Source organism: Plecotus auritus (assembly GCF_963455305.1).
Source record: "Plecotus auritus genome assembly, chromosome: 5".
Classification (NCBI taxonomy): domain Eukaryota; kingdom Metazoa; phylum Chordata; class Mammalia; order Chiroptera; family Vespertilionidae; genus Plecotus; species Plecotus auritus.
In genome coordinates, this window is record NC_137776.1 from 16,052,900 (window position 1) to 16,073,137 (window position 20,238).

General features: G+C 43.6%; 1 protein-coding gene across 1 annotated transcript in view; it reads left to right on the plus strand.

Annotated features, from left to right (window-relative positions):
* Positions 1–761: 761 nt before the first annotated feature.
* The window catches only part of PTH2R (parathyroid hormone 2 receptor), a 47,097-nt gene continuing 27,620 nt past the window's right edge, over positions 762–20,238 (plus strand). The window contains exons 1-2 of the mRNA XM_080668159.1: positions 762–842; positions 12,062–12,164. Coding sequence (XP_080524285.1) covers positions 768–842; positions 12,062–12,164 — 178 coding nt within the window. The 5' untranslated portion in view covers positions 762–767. The remainder of the gene's footprint in view (positions 843–12,061; positions 12,165–20,238) is intronic.

Consider the following 20,238-nt stretch of genomic DNA (forward strand, 5'->3'; position numbering starts at 1 on the left):
TCTATCTCTATATCTCTGACACACACACACACACACACACACACACTCACACACTCGCTCACACACACAGTATTATTAGCACACACACACACACACACACACACACACACACTCACACACTCGCTCACACACACAGTATTATTAGTTAGGAGAAAAGCAATCAGAGAACTTTAGAGGGCTGTATTGACTGTTGAACACAGAGTGACCTTGGAAACCTTGAACTAGCCTCCGGAGGCTGGTGATCAGCGCACGTCTAGACAGTAGGGAACTTGGGGACCACTCCCCAGGGAGGGGCCTAAGGGCGCCCCTAGGGACGGGGCGTTGGGACCAGGACAGAGTGGAGGATAACAGAGATGGTGCGAGCTGCAGGTGGCAGCTGGGCTCTGCATCCCTCGCCCTAGGGTGCTCTGGGCTGCGGGACGCAGTGACTGGGAGGAGCGCGAACGCCTCCCCGCCGCTCCAGCAGGGGGCGCGGAGGCCGCCCCTGCCCACCTGGGGCCGCCCCTCTCCACCTGGGGCGAGAGTGTAGGCGGGGGACGCGATTCGCTCTCCCGGGAAGACCAGACGGAGTTGCGAGCCGCCGCGCGGCAGGACCCGGACCCGAGACGCGGGAATAGCAGCCCGGCCCGGGCGTCCCTGGCAGGTGGCCCCGGGCCGGCCACCCCAGCCGCGCTGCGCTCCCGGCCACGAGTTTGACCCGCGCCCGCCAAGTTGCTTTCCCCGGGCTCCGGGCAGAGCGGTCCGCGTCTGGCTTGGCTGGTCCGGGCATGGCCGGACCCGGGGCGTCGCGCCACCTCTTGGGGTGCCTGCTGCTCGGCGGTGGTCTCCTCGCTGGAGCCCAGGTAAGAGCCAGGGACCCGCAGCACCTGCTTCCCCGAGCCTCCGGCTGGACTCGGGGAGACCCCGAGCGAGACCCAGGGGCGCGCTCTCTCTCTCTCTCTCTCTCTCTCTCTCTCTCTCTCTCTCTCTCTCTCTCTCTCTCTCTCACACACACACACACACACACACACACACACACACACGCACGCATTTAGCGGAGCTGCGAAGATACATGCTTTAGGTGAGTGATGTCCTGGGCCGGGCACAGTCAGACCTGCATCATCTTGGCATCTGCGAAGTAGCGGGGTGTAAGGAGCAATGGGGTTCTGGGTCAGGAGGGCGAGGCCGGGAGTGAAGGAACTTACCTTACGCGTAGTCTTCTCCGTCCCCATTGAATGAATCCAAATTATGTTTTGTCTGCTGGCCATTTGCTGTCACTTTTGAGAACTTAAACTTGTATGATCGATTGTGACCACTGTCTGAAAAGATGACTGCTCTCCATGATACAGAATCACGTATTATCAAAGCAAAGAGACGAGATAGGAACAAATTCCGTGTTAAGTCAAGCTCAGTTGTTAATGTTAAGAGTAAGTGGTAGTTGTCATTTCGTCCTGCGAATATCGTTGGGAGATTTTCCGGGTTGTCTTTCAGAACAGTGGAGCCTCTCAAATGTGTAGCGCACGTTTCATCCGCACCTTCTTCTTGTGCCAAATACAATCTAGAGTTTACGCTCAGCTCTTCGGATGAGCTAGAAAGAAATGTACAGTTGTACATGGGGAGAAAGAGATGAGCTAGAAAGAAATGCGCGTGTAAAAAGCAGTTTGAGAGTCCTGTGAATTTAAACTGAATCAACGTTATTTCTCCCTTCTGTTCGGTAGGGGGCGCATCTTGACCATCAAATGAAACCCCAAGTTTTGTGTTTTTTTTTCCTTGTAAATTCTTTCACTGTGAGAAAATTAGGCATTGATTTATTATTGATAATACATAAACTTAATACTAGGTTATTGGCTTTCGGATGACCAATGTAAACTTCAATTATTCTAAAAATGCAATTGTTTTTTTGAGTACATAACCACATAAATTAAAGGACTCGGTGCCTGCTAAATACTGGGCCTTACCTAACATGACCAGGATGTTTCCGTAAGCTTGTTCTCTTTTAAAAAAAAAAAATCAAACAATATGTGTGTTACATATTTGCTAATAAGATTAGCAATGTATGCTTAAGAGTAGGGTTTGCTTAAACTTGTAAATTTTCACCAACAGTAGTAATATGAATGAGAGGGGAAAAACCCTACGAATTTGGTGATCTGTAATGTATTTCCTGCATTTCTGTCTCATACCCTATTTGAATAATATGCTTAAAAATACTGTTTCCCCATATTAGGGGCGAGTGAACTCTAACTATTGATTTTACTTAGTGTTCTAGATTACTTTTTCTAAGGAAATGGGAAGATACTGATTAGTACAACAACAAAATATCACTAAGGAATTATGGACAGAATATTTCCTTTACTTTCAGATTTCAAGAAAACAACCAGGACATTAAACATTCTTTTCTATAACTTAAACCAAGGTTTCTCACCCTTGGCACTGTTGACATTTTGGGCCTTATTTTGTTGCGGGGTTATCTTATACATTGTGGGTTAATGAGCAGCATCCCTGCCCTCTTTCCACTAGATTCCAGTAGCATCCCCTGTCCCTGCCCCCTTGTGACTCCGAAAGAGTCTCTAGATATTGCCAAATGTTCCCTTGTAGGCAAAATTGCCCCTGGTTGAGACCCATTGCTTTAAACTGACATCCATTTATATTTATAGATTAGGAATTGCATGAAATGACAGTTTGTGATAATGTATTGCATTTTTAGCACTTTAAACAAAATCTGAAAGTTAAAGTGATTTGCATCGACACCTTTTCTGATCTTCAGTTTCTTCTTCATTCCCAACTAATACATATATTTTACAAAATTTTAACAGATTGGTAGAAAAATAAAGAGAATTCATCTAAGCAGAACTGGCTTGTGTAGAATAATTCCTTAATATTCGATAGACATTGGATCACATCACAAAATAGATAACATAGACTAAAAAGTCTCTGTGTTTTTTGTTGGCAAAGATGCTGCCTTTGCCCGGCCGGCATGGTTCAGTGGTTGAGCATTGACTTATGAACCAGGAGGTCATGGTTCCATTCCTGGTCAGGGCACATGCCCAGGTTTCAGGCTCAGTGCTCAGTGCTCAGTGGGGGGCATGCAGGAGGCAGCTGATAAATGATTCTCCCTCATCATTGATGTTTCTATCTCCCTCCCTCTCCCTTCCTCTCTTAAATCAATAAAATATATATATATTTTACAAAAGATGCCGCCTTTGACTCAGTGCACAGTTTAAAACTAATTCATTCATGTATTAGGGGTCATTGCAGAGCCCAGCAATATATTTCTTAAAGTCAGATTATCATATGGTGATGAGAACCACTGTATGAATATGTGAGGTATTTTCTTTACTGTGTTACTGTGTCAGGGGGTCCCCCTGGAAAGAGACTGAGATGGTATTAGGCTTGTTGGGAGAGGTTAATGCCTTTGAAAGATAAAAGGGTGAGGAGGCAGGATTGGATAGGGACAGCCTCAGACCAGGATGCAAATCTGACAAAGTCTTGGCCAATCCCATGGAGAGCTGTGGGACAAAGGATGCCCATCAGAGGGGTCCCATGTGGTGATAAAGTGGCTGGGTCCCAGCATTCCCCTTGTGCTCAGTCATTGGCTGGGGTTGTGTAGAAGATCATAGACTTGGCTGTAGGACTGAGACAGATGCTTGAAAGCAGTGCAGCTGGACGCTGGCAGCCAACAGCCCTCCTTACAGATACGTGGCTGGGTCTTTATTGAAGGGCTGTCTCAGTGGCGCACCCCCATGGCTGCCTCCCTTACAGAACTGTCAAGGAACAACATTGGCTTTGCTGGCCTGAGCCCACATGATTTAGTCACCTTCTCCAGGCCCCATGTGACTCTCAGACAGTGTGTGTGTGTGTTTGGGGGAGCGTGTGGGTGGGGGGGGGGGGAGTGGGGGAAGTGAGTATAAATCCATCAGCACATCTAGAAAAAATTCCCAGACGCTAATGACATACTGAGTGGAAGTACATAAGTTCCGTAGAATCCCAGGTGTGAACAGATGCCAGTGGGTGTTTTTTGTTTTTGTTTTTTTCCCAAGTTACCACTTGGTTTTGCCTGAGTGGAATCCCAACAGTGCCATGGACATTCTTGTGCAGGGGGAGGGGCATAGGCTGGGAACCCAGAAAGCTGATTTCAAATTCTTCTTCTGCTAACATGCAACCTTTCTGGGCATTAAACTTGATCTCTCTACTGTGCACTGAGGAGGATAAGCTTTAGTTCCTCAATTCATTGTGAAGAAAAATAGAGCATTTTCAACTAACATGCTTACATTCCATTTAATTTCCTGTCTTGAGCTTCAATTGGTTTTGTTGTCTACTAGAAACCATCTCCTTTCTTTCCTTTCTGTTTAGTTTTTGTTCTTTCTCTGAGTTATTCTTTAAATCAGGGGTCCTCAAACTTTTTAAACAGGGGGCCAGTTCACTGTCCCTCAGACCGTTGGAGGGCCGGACTATAGTTTTAAAAAAAAAACTATGAACAAATTCCTATGTGCACTGCGGGCCTGGGACGAGTTGGCTGCTAAGCAGGACAGGCAGCGGCACCCGGCGGGCTGGATAAATGTCCTCGGCGGGCCGCATGTGGCCCGCGGGCTGTAGTTTGAGGACGCCTGCTTAAATCTTTAAATGGCAGTGTGACTTTAGGCAGTTCATTTCACCTCTTTGAGTCTCCATTTCCTCCATTCTAAACTAGGGACAATAATGCCATTTATCTCATAGAATGTGAGAGAGTATTGAATTTAAAAACACTATAAAAACAAACTGTAGCCCAGCTGGTGTGGCTCAGTGGTTGAGTGTCAACCCATGAAGCAATAAAAATATATTGGCCAGATATTTTTGTGACAAAATTGGAACAGACTTATATGTATAATGAAAGTTCCTGAAGGCAGATTTCTGCCTCTTCTTCATGAAACCGTTGACATCAGATTGCAAACTGGCTGAAATTTCCTAAATGAGAATAATTTATACTCCTTGTCACTTTCCTACTTATGTAATCAGGCCAGCTTCTGTGTTCTATGAGGAAACATTTTTCAGTTATTTTGTAAGGACGTTTTTGAGAGTCAGTCTGTGTTTAACAATGCATTGAAACCAAGACTGTGGGCATAAGGCGTCTAAGCGTGCACATTCTGCCCACACCCCAGGAGACGCTGCCTTCAGAAAGGCACTCATGCCTGGAATAAGTACCGAGCCTCAGCTTCTCCTCTCAGCGTGTAATGTGGCATCTTACTTTCTAGATGGCTGACGTCTGGAAGACACAACACCCAGAAGCTTCTGGTAGTCATGTCAGCAGCACTTCTGAGATCAGACGAGACTGGGCGCGTTCCGTGTGGTATGGCCGTAGACACGGTTGAGCAAAACTTAAGCACAGCCCTGGCCAGTGTGGCTCAGTTGGTTGTGGGTTTGATTCCTGGTCAGGGCACATGCCTAAGTTGGGGGTTCGATGCCCAGTCGGGGCACATACGGAAGGCAACCAATAAAAGTCCTCTCTCACATTGATGTTTTAAAAACAAACAAATAAACAAACAAAAAAAAACCCACAAAAAACTTAAGCACAATTTTCATGTTGATTAATTGAACTTAGAGATAGCTTAGAGATATCTAAGAACTAGATGAAACCTGGAGTAAACCCACGTGCCTTTCTTGTAGCCTCAAAAATGCCTTTTGAAATCAATCCAAAGGGTATAGCCGACTTCTGGTTCCACCAGATGGGTAACATATTAGTAATGGCATTTTGTTTGTGAGTCTATTGCATTTTTTTCTATCACTCAATGTGAATGTGTACTAAGTACCTGAGAGCCATATTGTTCCTCCTGACCTCCTGACCTCCCGACCTCCCCAGGGCCAGATCCATGACTTGGATTCTTTTTGTATCTATCTTCTGCCACCCTGTCAGTGCATAGTATCTTCCCCATGGCTGGTCTCCAAATACTTGCAGAGTAAATATGCTCAACAGTCCTTGTTGCTAAACCATCACAAACAGTGTAGAATAAGTCGAAAGAAGTCTTTTTTTTAAAAATATATTTTATTGATATTTCACAGAGAGGGAGAGGGATAGAGAGCTAGAAACATCGATGAGAGAGAAACATCGATCAGCTGCCTCCTGCACACCCCCCACTGGGGATGTGTCCGCAACCAAGGTACATGCCCTTGACCGGAATCGAACCCGGGACCCTTCAGTCCGCAGGCCGACGCTCTATCTACTGAGCCAAACCGGTTTTGGCCGAAAGAAGTCTTTTCTGTGAACATAAGGAGGTATCCCTCCATTAAAATTCCTCCTCCCCAGGTCTCTTCATTTTCAGTTCAGTAAAACTGCATATGATGCTCATTGTGTGGCTCTCAAAGTGATTAAGACATGGCCCTACCTTCCAAGAAGCTTTCACGCGGGAGACAGATTGCCAGTAATGCAGAGATGGGTTCCCTGCCTCTGATCTTGACTTTCATCTCCCCTGCAGCAGTATCTATTCATTTTCCTTATTTCTGTATCCAGTCTGCCTTTTGCTTCCCTATACTGTACAGTGTAGATGGTAGATCCTTCCTCGGGATGGGAAAGGCCTGCCGGATCTCTGCCCTAGGTTTCTCATGTTCCGCATTTTCTTTCTTTTTGCTTCCGTAAATTTATTCTGGTCAAATATATTTAGAAGGTGGTAAAAGTATAGACTTGGTGATACCAGCAGTGGTAATAGTTACTGTTTATACAGTGTTCACTATAAAGGCACTTAATTAGGTACTCTATAGGGGTTACTTTCTTTAATCCTCACAACCACCTTGTGAAGAAGGCAATGAGCATATTTATGCCTCTCCAACATCCTATTCTATTCATCACTAATTGTGTGGCAAAGACAGGTAAGTGGTAGAATAAGGATACACTGAAAAAAATGCAAAACTGCCAATGTCTGCTCTCATGAATTTTACATTCTCTCGTTCTCCTGAAGCCCACGTTGCCTGTGGATTCACATACATGTGCCACGAAATCTGACCTTGTTACTTCTCAGTGGAGGTAGAAGTTTAGGTGCCCCAGCCAGCTACTGTTGACACCCAAGGGGCAGAGCTCCTTATTACTGATGGGTGGGGGTGTGAGTTCTGCTTGCACGTGGTCTCACCCCCACCACAATGCGGGGGACTCATTGCTGCTGGATTGACTCCCCTCTAGGTCTTCTCTGACACTGCTCCAGAGGGGAGGTGGAGGGACACCTTGAGACTGCCAGGTTGGGGTGGAAGTCCCGGATCGCAGCCTGGTCTCCACTGACACCTGAGGTGGGGGGACCGTGAGTAGCCTTGTTACAGATCCGTGTAGGTGGAAGCCCCAGCTCTCTACTTTGCTGTGAAACCGCCGTGGGGCGGGTGTAGGGGCGCCTCCTTACAGCATCTCCTTAAACCTTTGTCTGGTTAGCCTTTGCTGATGTGGATTGGGGTTGGACTGTGGCTTTCTTCTGTGGTGTTTGGTTTGAGTTTTATTCTCTAAAAGTTTTCTGTCTGGTCAGGCTGCCTCTTTCCTTTCTTTGCTATAGAGAGCAGTTTTTATGAGACTTTTTTTTTTTTTTTTTCGTCAGCGCCTGTTGGTGTTTTAGAGTTGCCATTTTCTACAAATCCAAGTCAGGAGCACAGGAGACAAAAAGAAAACTCAAAGAATTTTCCACTGTATTGTTCTTCAGGATCTGAGGTTCTTACTTGGTCTCTTTTCTGCTCTCCACTTTTGGAATCATCTTATGTTCATTTTATATATAACTTGAGGCCTGGTGCACGGAACTTGTGCATGGGGGGAGGGCGAGTGCGTCCCTCAGCCCGGCCTGCACCCTCTCACAGTCCGGGAGCCCTCAGGGGATGTCTGACTGATGGCTTAGGCCTGCGGGGAGTGTCAGTCGGACATCCTTAGTGCTGCTGTGGAGGAGGGAGAGACTCCCATCACTGCCGCTGGGCTCACTAGCCATGAGCCTGGCTCAGGGCTTCTGGCTGAGCGGCGCTCCCCCTGTGGGAGCACACTGACCACCAGGGGGCAGCTCCTGCATTGAGCGTCTGCTCCCTGGTGGGTCAGTGTGCGTCATAGCGACCGGTCGTTCTGCCATTTGGTTGATTTACATATTAGCCTTTTATTATATAGGCTGTCCAGAGTTCTCAGTTGTTCTTACTGGGAGGAACAGAGGAAATATGCCTACTCCATCACAGCAGAAGTTGAAGTTCCAGAATGCTTCTTTTTGAATATATCTAATTTATGAAGGAATGTTGACTTTAAAACAGAATAAATGTGAATATTGTAATTATGAGGATTCATATACTCTGACATTAACCATTGATATCTATAATGACAACTTTAGGTACTTGCAGTAGGATGCACATGATCAAATTAGGGCTTCTTTTAGCTATCAAGTATGTGGTAAAATTCAACATTTTATTTCAAATTGTAAATGATCACTTGCCCAGGAAAAATTACTAACACCTATTTTTCTAAAAGTGCCATTTTGTTTTGAATGCAATTATTGCTTTTAGTAACATTGAATATGAAACATCGAGTATGAACAATGCTCTTCTGTTTTAAATAAACTATGATTTTAATGCCTATGGTGATGAGCACTTGTATCTGTAACAAAGGAGGAAGAAAAAGCATTATAAAAGATGTTAAATGTTTTCTTACTCTCACTTGAAATGACTGAAGATCAATTTAACAGACTGTGAATTAGTACACCCTGTCCTGGACAGTGTGGTTCAGTTGGTTGAGCATCAGACCATGCACCAAAAGGCCTCGGGTTCCATTTGCAGGCAGGGCACATGCCCAGGTTGCAGGCCTGATCCCCAGTAGGGGTGCATGTGGGAGGCAACCGATTGATGTTTTTCTCTCACATCGATGTTTCTCTCTCTCTCTAAAAAAAAAAATACACACACACACACACACACACACACACACACACTCTAGAGGACCAGTGCACGAATTCGTGCACCAGTGGGGTCTCTCGGCCTGGCTTGCGGGATTGGGCTGAAACCAGCTCTCTGACATCCCCTGAGGAGTCCCGGATTGTGAGAGGGCGCAGGCCAGGCTGAGGAACCCCATGGGTGCACGATTGGGACTGGGGAGGGACGTGGAGGTTGGCCATCCTGGGAGGGACTGTGGGAGGGCTCCAGGGTATGTCCAGCCTGTTTCGCTCAGTCCCAATTGGCTAGACCCCAGCAGCAAGCTAACCTACCAGTTGGAGTGTCTGCCCCCTGGTGGTCAGTGCATGTCATAGCAAGCAATTGAGTGGCCTTAGCATATCATTAGCACATTATGCTTCAATTGGTTGAACAGTCGACTGAATGACCGGACACTTAGCATATTAGGCTTTTATTATATAGGATACTAATCAAATTTGTGACTAGATTAAACTGGCCATATTTTTAGAATAAATATGTTCAGAAGCTGTAGTTTACATAATGCTTATGTTCTTGAAAAGGCTATCTCAGTAAAAGGGCCACATATGCATAGAAGAAAACAAAAATATATTTGTTCAAGTAAAAATGGTAAAACAAGTGATTTGAAATGTTCCTGTTTGATATTTAAATCAAATTTCTCTGAATCAAATTTATAGTTCTGAAATGTGCTTACAACTTGCCCCATATTTTCTAGGATTTAAGTCAAAGAAAGTAACTATTCAACTGAAAACGCAGCCAGAAAGAAACAACACCCAAACAACTTGAATGTTGCCTGACTTTCTGGAGAATGAATGGAGAAGTCAGTTTTCCATCTCACTCAGATGACTCATCTGTTTTCATTTCATTCTCCTTTGATGATATGTGAGACTTCATGGCTCACTTTTAGTTTGGCTACTTCTAACTCCGAATCTGCACTGTGTTAATCTTATAGTTAAATTCTGTTGTGAATGCCAACCCCCCACAATTAGTTTTTTTATTATTCTCCTTTTTCATGAAAACAAATTATTAAAATAAATGTGGGCATTGAGCTATGAATAATATCCAACAACCTCCAAAACTATACTCATCTGATTATTAATTGATATTATATTATAAACTAGAGGCCCATTGCATGATATTCGTGCAAGAATAGGCCCCTGGCTTCACTCCCAGCCGCCCGGGAGCAGGCATGTCCTCACTTTTGTCTGGAGCAGTGGTCGGCAAACTCATTAGTCAACAGAGCCAAATATCAACAGTACAACGATTGAAATTTCTTTTGAGAGCAAAATTTTTTAAACTTAAACTTCTTCTAACACCACTTCTTCAAAATAGACTCGCCCAGGCCGTGGTATTTTGTGGAAGAGCCACACTCAAGGGGCCAAAGAGCCGCATGTGGCTCGCGAGCCGCAGTTTGCCGACCACGGGTCTGGAGCACCACTCCAGTAGCTCCCTCCGCTACCCCCCTTCCCCTCATAGCAGGCTTCACACCGCTCTGCGCCTGCGTATGCAAATTAACCTCCATCTTTGGAGGGTTAATTTGCATACTCACTCTGATTGGCTGTGGGTGTAGCGGAGTGATGGTTAATTTGCATGTTTCTCTTTTACTAGGTAAGATATATTATAAATATATTAGAAAATGTATATTATAAATATATTAGAAAATAATAAACTCATAATTTTCAGGATTAATACACATTTTTTTCACTAAAATTATTTCTTTTGATAGATATCCTTCATTTCAGTTTAACCTGCTTGTCTATCATTTTGTGTCACTTAAAACCATAATTATTAATAATCTCTAATTGTACTTTCTATGGCTAATAATATAAACATCTTTCAATTTTTAATGTTCAGTGCATAATGTAAATAAAATATGAAAAGGCTTGTTTTTCCATTTTCCTTAAATAAGCATTCTAGAGAATAAGTGTATTTGCAGACTGAAATTAAAGATTTTAGATTTACAAAGGGTTGTGTTATAGGGAGTTTGCCACTTAGATAAACTGATAAGTTTCATTATCTCATTTGATTTAAGAATATCTAAGTCTCTAACTGAAAACTGAACTGCAAAGCTCTGGACCACACTATTGTTAATAAACCTACAGAACACATAGTGCTCAGTATTCTTTTTCTAGAAAATAGGTGATCACTTGCAGAATATTATGGTTGCTTAAAATATATTTAGAAATTTTTGATACCTCCCTTAAAGAGGTAGAGATTAATTTCTCTCTCCTTGAGGGAGAGTTGGTGACTTGCTTTTAACAAACAAAATACGATGGGACTGATCATGAGTGACACCTGAGACTAGATCAGAGAAGGCATTGTGGTTTCCCCCTGGCTTTCTTTCTGGAATCACTCACTCTTTGGGAAGCCAGTTGACATGCTGTGAAGACACTCAAGCACCTGTATGGAGAGAGCCCTCTGGTGAGGAGCTGAGGAGTCCTCCCATCAGCCATTGAGAAACTGAGGCCCTTGCCAATACCATGTGAGTGGGCCATCTTGGAAGTGGATCCTCTAGTCCCAGTGAAATCTTCAGGTGACAACATCTATGGCTGATGTCTTCACTGCAGTCTCATAAGAGGCTCTGTTTTGAGCCAGTGATTTCCCAGTAATTTTTCAGTAGACTAAATTTAGTCATCTAGTCCATTGTCTTTCCTATTTTTTTTATTGATTTCAGAGAGGAAGGGAGAGGGAGAGAGAGATAGAAACATCAATGATGAGCGAGAATCATTGATTGGCTGCCTCCTGCACTGGGGATCTAGCCCGAAATCCAGGCATGTGCCCTGACTGGGAATCAAACCCTGACCTCCTGGTTCATAGGTCGATGCTCAACCACTGAGCCATGCCAGTTGACCCATTGTCTTTCTGTGTGCCATAACTGACACGTTGCAGGAGAATTAATAAAATACTCTAGGAAATTTACCATCTGTTTATTATTTTTTCTAATTATATTATACATATTACCTAGTTATACTAAAATATTATGGGATTTTTTCTTTAGGCAAATCAGGTAAAAGTAAGATTATCCTAAAATCTTATACATTGATGGATATTGGATTTTGATTCAGATAAAGGACTATTTCAAATAGCTTGATATCAAACCTTTCATTTTCAATTATATTAGAAGGTAAAATAGTGCAAGTTTGTACCATGGCTTAAAAAAAGATTATGAGAATGTTTTTCACTGTTTATGTTCTGTTCATTTCTGCAGCTGGATTCTGGTGGCACCGTTACTATAGAAGAGCAGATTGTTCTTGTGCTGAAAGCTAAAGTAGAGTGTGAACTCAACATCACAGCTCAGCTCCAGGAAGGAGGTAACGCTGCTAAGAAAACTGTGTCCTCCTCATGCCCCTACCCCAGTCCTCACCAAGATTGCAAATTTCCCTTACTTAATATTAGGAGACCCTCATTAGCCATTCTGTTCCCATGTGGAGGATTGGGTGGCAGAATAAGGCTCTTCACCTTCTTAACTCATTAGCTTTTCCCTCCCTATGGGAGGAGTAACTGATAGGTGAGTTTGGGAATATCGACTGCACATCAGCCTGTTCCTCTGGCCTCTCTGGGATCTGTCTGCCTAGAGAGCATGCGTGCTGGTTTATCCATGATCATGCAGTAAGCTTCTAGGAGTAGGCTGTGTCCTTGTGGGTAATACCTGCAGTTTTTGGTAGTATGTAAAATTCAGAGGAGCCAATAAGCAAGCCCATTTACATGTACCTAGGTTATGTTCTCCAAAAAGCCTTTTTGCATAATAAAGTGATTGTTTGAGCTCCATCTGCCTGACTCCTTATGTAGTTTCTCAAATACTAGTAGTTCCGAATTCAACTGGGAAAGGAACTACTATTTACTGAGCTCCCTGAATTTCCCAACAATCTGAACACAGCAGATAATGTCCTTAAAGCTATGCCCCCTAATAAAAAATGTAGTTTGATATCTGCTTCATTCTAGTCTCCAAATATTAAAAAAGTTTTGTGATTGATTTTTTAGTTGGTTATTATCCAAGAACGTGGTCTGCACGATACTGATTTTTAGAAACGTGTTGCGACTTGATGGCTGATAACGTGGTCAGTTTTGATAAGTGTTCCGTGTGGTCTCCAGAGGCATGGGATTCTCCATATGAGCACATGGTTTCACAGTGTCCAGGAGGTTACCGGTTGTATTGTTCATGGATTCTGTGTCCATGATTTTTCATCTGCTTGACCTATTCTTGTCTGAGGTTTATATATTAAAATCTCTTACTATGATGGGGAATTTTTTGCTTCATATATTTTGAAAATGTTATTTGGTGTATACAAGTTAAGAAATGTTATATTTCCTGGCAAGTAAAACCTTTTATCAGTATGAAGCAGCCCTCTTTACCTCTAGTGTACTTTTGCTTTAAATATCAAATAATATGTAATATAGCCCTGGCCAGTGTGGCTCAGTTGGTTGGAGTGTCCTCCCGTAAACCAAAGGGTTGTGGGTTCAATTCCTGATCAGGGCACATACCCAGGTTGCGGGTTCAATCTTGGTTGGGGCGCATACAGGAGGCAACCGGTCGATGTTTCTCACATCAATGTTTCTCTCTCTGTCTCTCAAATCAATAAACATATCCTTGTTGAGGATTAAAAAATGTATAATATGAAATCATTATATGAAAAGTAACAATATTTAATAAAGAACATTGGTTTCTTTCTCTCTTGGTAGGTATTTGCCTGGCATATCTTTTTCCATCCTTTATAAATGTCTTTGATTATAAAATACACATGACATTAAATTTACTCTCTTAAACATTTTTAAGTACACAGTTCAGTAGTATTAAGCACATTTACACAGTTGTGCAAGCAATCATCTTGCAAAAATATGTCCATTAAACAACTCTCTCTCTTTTTCCATTCTTTTATTAAACTTCTCTGTGTACTTATATTTGGTGGTATCTTTTAAAAACAAGATACATGTGGGCTTTTTGTTATCTATCTGGTGATCTTTGTCTATTAACTGAAGTATTTAGTCCAATTACATTAATTGTGATTATTAATATAAAATACTTGAATTTAATTATTCTTCTTTTTTAAAAATCTTTATTGTTGAGATTATTACAAATGTCTCCCCATTACCTCCCTCCACCTGGTTCCCACCCTACCCCAGGCCTTCACCATGCTATTGTCTGTGTCCATAGGTAATGGATATCCTATATAATAAAAGCCTAATATGCAAATTGTCCCCTTGACTGGGAGTTCAGCTGGGAGTTCGACCAGAGGGCGGCCCCTCCCCCCAGCCGGACTAGCCCAATTGATCCAAATTGGGGTGGGCCGGCCGGACCCCACCCATACACGAATTCATGCACTGGGCCTCTAGTATGCATATAAGATCTTTGTTTAATCTCGTCATGCCCCCTATCCCCCTTTCCTCTGAGAATCATCAGTCTGTTTCATTTCCATGGCTCTGATTCTATTTTATTCACCAATTTATTCTGTTCATTAGATTTTTATTCGTTTATTTTGATTTTTAGATTCAATTGTTGATAGATATGTATTTGTTGCCATTTTGTTGTTCAGATTTTTTATCTTTTTTTTTTTCTTCTTCTTCTTCCTCTTAAAGAATACCCTTCAACATTTCACATAACACTGGTTTGGAGTTGATGAACTCCTTTAGCTTTTTCTTGCCTGTGACGCTCTTTTTTTTTTTTTTAAATAAATCTTTATTCAGATTATTACAATTATTTCTCCTTTTTCCTCCCATAGCTCCCCTCCACCCATTTCCCACCCCACCTTCTGCCCTTACCTCCCCCCCACTGTCCTCATCCATAGGTGTATGATTTTTGTCCATTCTCTTCATGAACCCCCCAAACCCCTTTCCCCCTGAGAATTATCAGTCCACTCCCTTTCTATGCCCCTGATTCTATTATATTCACCAGATTATTCTGTTCCTCAGGTTTTTAATTCACTTGATTTTTAGGTTCGCTTGTTGATAGATATGTATTTGTTGTTCATAATTTTTATCTTTACTTTTTTCTTCTTCCTCTTCTTTAAGAATACCTTTCAGCATTTCATATAATACTGGTTTGGTGGTGATGAACTCCTTCAGCTTTTTCTTATCTGTGAAGCTCTTTATCTGCCCTTCAATTCTGAATGATAGCTTTGCTGGGTAGAGTAATCTTGGTTGTAGGTTCTTGCTATTCATCACATTGAAAATTTCTTGCCACTCCCGTCTGGCCTGCATAGTTTCTGTTGAGAAGTCAGCTGACAGTCGTATGGGTGCTCCCTTGTAGGTAACTAACTGTTTTTCTCTTGCTGCTTTTATTATTCTCTCTTTGTCTTTTGCTCTTGGCATTTTAATTATGATGTGTCTTGGTGTGGTCCTCTTTGGATTCCTTTTGTTTGGGGTTCAGTGAGCTTCCTGGACTTGTAAGTCTATTTCTTTCACCAGGTGGGGGAAGTTTTCTGTCATTATTTCTTCAAATAGGTTTTCAGTATCTTGCTCTCTCTCTTCTTCTGGCACCCCCATAATTCTGATGTTGGTACGCTTGAAGTTGTCCCAGTGTCTTCTTACATTATCTTCAACTTTTTGGATTTTTTTTTTTGCTTTTTGCTTTTTCGGTTGAGTGTTTTTTGCTTCTTTGTATTTCAATTCTTTGACTTGATTCTTGTGTTCCTCTATTCTGTTTCTGGGTCTCTGTATAATATTTTTTATTTCAGTCAGTGTATGTTTAATTTCTAGTTGGTCCTTTTTCATATCTTCGAGGGTCTCGTTATATTTATCGGCCTTTTCTAGGATATTCTTAAAAAGTCTTATAACCGTGGTTTTGAATTCTATATCCAGTCGTTTGTTTTCCTCCATTTCTTTCGTTTGTGATCTGATTCTTTGACCCCGCATTTTCATTGATTCCCTGAGTTGGTAAGGTAGATATTTGTGCTAGGTTTCCAATATGGCCCAGTGGGTCTGCTTCCCCAGTTAACCTGAGGTGGACACTCTTGGTGCACCCCTTTGTGGACTGTGTGTACAGCCTTGTAATTAAGTCTTGATTGTTGTTGGTATCACTGGGAAGAATTGACCTCCGGGCCAGTTGGCTGTAAGGATCAGCTGTGTCTATGCTGGGAGAAGTTCGGTGCTGGAGACAGCCTTATAGGATTAGACTTGCCAAATTGCAATAGCCTCTGTGCTCAGCTTGGATGGGGTGGAGTCTCAGTCTTGGCTTCCTGTCAGCCTTGCCCTTGCGCGCATGTGTGCTTTCAGTCCTCCGCCTTCCCCGGCTCCCGAGTCTCCGCCCGAGAGTCCAGACTCCCCCCACAAGAGCGTGGGTCCCCAGGGGCTTGCCTGGAACTGGGGTTCACTGCAGTCAGAACTGGGGCTCAGTGCAGTCAGGATCCTCTGACTCCCTTCCACTAGGGAAAGCCTGTGGCAACCTCCGCAGCCTTTGTGCGCACTGGCCCGCGTGCGCCTTCAGACTTCTGCCTTTCCCAGCTCGAGTCTCCGCCCGAGAGTCCAGACTCCCCCCGTAAGAGCGTGGGTCCCCAGGGGTTCGCCCGGAACTGGGGTTCAGTGCAGTCAGAACTGGGGTTCAGTGCGGTCGGAGGCTTCCTTCCCCCTTCCGCCAGAGAAAGTCAGCCAGGCTCTCAGCCGCCCTTCCTCTCTGCGCGCACAAAGCCCCTTTGCCGTACCTCCAATTCTCTGTGAGGTTTTCTCTTTCCTTCTAGTTGTAGAATTTTCACTCAGCCAGCTTTCCTGTGGTTCTGGATGGTGTCCGTTCTGTCTTTTAGTTGTAGTTTTGAAATTGTGCGAGGCAGCAGTTTAGGTGTTTACCTATGCCGCCATCTTGGTTTCTCCCTGTAAGTCTATTTCTTTTACCAGGTAGGGGAAGTTGTCTGTCATTATTTCTTCAAATAGGTTTTCAATATCTTGCTCTCTCTCTTCTTCTGGAACCCCCATAATTTGGATGTTGGTACACTTGAAGTTGTCCCAGAGGCTCCTTACACTATCTTCATATTTTTGGATTCTTTTTTCTTTTTGCTCTTCTGGTTGGGTGTTTTTTGCTTCCTCATATTTTAAATTGTTGATTTGATTCTCAGAATCCTTTACTCTACTGTCGAATCCCTGTATATTATTCTTTTTTTTTTTAAATTTTTTTTTTAAATATATTTTATTGATTTTTTACAGAGAGGAAGGGAGAGGGATAGAGAGTTAGAAACATCGATGAGAGAGAAACATCTATCAGCTGCCTCTTGCACACCCCCTACTGGGGATGTGCCCACAACCAAGGTACATGCCCTTGACCAGAATCGAACCTGGGACCCTTGAGTCCGCAGGCCGACGCTCTATCCACTGAGCCAAACCGGTTTTGGCTCTGTATATTATTCTTTATTTCAGTCAGTGTATGCTTAATTTCTGACTGGTCCTTTTTAATTTTTTTTGGAGGTTTCTAGCAGATTCTTGAGTAACCTTATAACTGTGGTTTTTGAATTCTATATCCAGTAGTTTGCTTTCTTCCACTTTCATTTGTGACATGTTTCTTTGTCTCAGCATTTTGGCTGCTTCCCTGTGTTTGTTTCCATGTCTTGGGTAGAGCTGCTATGTCTCCTTGAGTTGGTAGAGTGGCCTTGTGAGGTGGGTGTCCTATAGCGCCCAGTGGCTCAGCCTCCCCAGTCACCTGAGCTGGGCAGCCTAGGTGCACCCCTTTGTGGGCTGTGAGCACAGTCTTGGTGTAGTTGAGACTTGATAGCTGTTGGTGTCACTGGGAGGAATTGACCTCCAGACCAATTGTCTATGAGGTCCAGCTGCGACACCAGTGGGAGAGCTTCTGTGCAGGAAACACCCCTATGGAACAGGACTTGCTTCAGTGGGGCTTTGGTGCTCACTGAGTCTGCCCCTTGAGTGTGTTGCTTATGGATGTGTAGAGTTGTAATCTGTTATGGTCTGACACTGACCACTGGGTACACTGGCTCTTGGGTTTCCAGGGAGGTGCAAAGTCAGCCACTGCCTGGGGCCACCCAGCAGGAGCTACAGAGAGATCTGCAGATTCCTCCTCTTTGTATTGAGTTTGGGAGTGCCCAGATGAGGCCCAGCTGTGAAGCAAGGCAGGCTGTGCTGGTGCTGGGTCTTGGGCCTTTTATTGATAGGTTTTGACTTCCATGACCCAGCTGCCGCTTATTTGATCAAGGACAGGCCATTCCTATGCAAAAGCTGCTTCACACAGCTTGGGTGGAGTTGTAAATTGGATGAGGCGTGGTCTTAGGGAATCATCAGGGCAGAGCAAACAGAAATGGCTGCCAGTCAGCCCTAGGACCAGGGAGGTTCCAGCATAGGAACAATGATCCCTGCAAGCACCCCCATCTGGGAGAAAGCTGTCCCCGAGTTCCTGCCCTGATGCCAGACAATCCAATTCCTTCTCGTATGTGTCTGTGTCCCCCAGAACCTTGCCCTGGCACTGGAGCTCAGAGGAAGCAGGACCTTGTAAGTTCAGTTTGTAGTGCCAGACTTTTAAGAGGAACAGCTGGGTCTCCAGCAGCCTGTGTGTCACTGAGCCCCAATCTACACTGGTTTTTACAGCCCGTAGTTACGGGGACTTCTCTTCCCAGCTCTGGGACCCTGGGCTGAGGGTCTGGTGTGGGGCTGGGATCCCATGCTTCTCCAGGTGGTCTCTACAGAGAGGATCTCCATTCTAATTAAAAAAGCGACCCATGTGGGTGCCGGACCAGCCTGTTTCGTGCCTCCGACCTCCTACCAGTCTCAGTGTGCCTTCTTCTTTACTTCTCTAGCTGTAGGACTTCCATCCAGCCAGCTTTCCAGTGGTTCTGGATGATGGTTGTTCTGTATTTTAGTTGTAATTTTGATGTGGTTGTGGGAGGTGGTGAGTACAGGCATTTACCTATGCCACCATCTTCCTTTTCCCCCTAATTATACTTACTTAATTCACCTTATTTGAACTTTTCATTTCACCAGCCTTTCCTCCCTTCCACTCCTCACCCCCACCTTCTTTTGAATTGATTGAGACTTTTTTCCTTATTTCATCCGTCCTTCCTCTACTAGTTTGGAAGATATATATTATATTTGATTATTTTAGTGATAAACCTAGCAAAGCCTCAAATGCAGTGCTTGCTGACCCTATGGAATACTTTCTGGCCTCAGATTTATTTTAATTGACAGCCAGCTAAGCTAAGCCATGTTTTAAGAAAGAAGGTGTTTATGTTAATTCAGCCTTTGTAGGAGTGTTGCACTTGGAAGCAGTTGTCTGAAGGGCCAGACCAATAATGTCAAAAAGGAGAATCACTCATCCTTCCTCTGAAGAACACTGAAGCAGCAACTACACTGGGAAGGAATTTATAAGGAACCTTTGAGGGCTGAAGGAACTATTTGCTCTGAAGTCTCATGAAATTTTGGAAGATATCTCAGTCCAACTTTATCATCTTCAGTGTCCCTTTAACAGTTCGACAAATACATTATGTGTCCACAGTTTGTTGCTTCTATACTAAGCACTAAAAAAGTGAATCAGATTCTATCCTTACCCTTGGAGTCAGTGATACTGTTCAGTATGGTGTTATTAACCAGAGGCAACAAAACTTGGAATCCCTTGGAAGGCAGCTTAATTCATTGGGGAGGGATTGAAGGAATAGTCATCTTATCTTAAAATGAAAGGAACAGGAATTAGATGTGTAGAGGAGGAAGTAAAAGACATTTCCTGGCAGAGGGAAGAGGACAGTTAAAGGCAAGCAAGTGTGAATCAGTCACACACTATAGGAGTTACACACAAAAAGAGTAAATACTCTGGATTTAAACTTATACAACATCTAAAATTTGTGAAGATGTGAAACATATGACATTGCTGCATACATTTTAGAGGGACCACTAGTTACAAGAACACAAGAATGTATTTTCAGCTTCAATTTTTATAGATTGCAGGGTAGGTATCTTCCTGGTAAAGGGTTGGACAGTGCAGATTAATAAGGATGCATGGTTTGTTAAACACAGTGAAGGGATGGGAAGCCATGTGGATGCTATCAAGATAAAGAAGAGCGTTTAGGGCGGAGTTGATGGGTGTAAATGAGAAAACAAACAAACAGCAGGCAGTGGTGGAAAGAGGCAGGGAAGCTGTGCATCGGAAGCAGGAGCCAGTGTGCTGAGCTTCCCGGTGGTGTGTGATATTGAAAGCCCAGGCTTTTTATTATGTGGACAAAGGGAGGCTGTTTCCAGGAAAAGGCTCTCTTCTATGAGAACAGTGGGGGCGAGGGAGGACGTTTTATTTTTTTCATTGCTTCAGCAATTCACAAAGCAGGTCAAATATTTGTTCCTGTGTGATGTGGTGGACGCTAGACGTTAATTTCAGGTTTATGCTGGAATCCTTTAAGTAGAGATCAGATGTTTGTGTGAGGTTCTGTTATGCTGACCATTCAAAACCGAACAAACGACTTGACATCA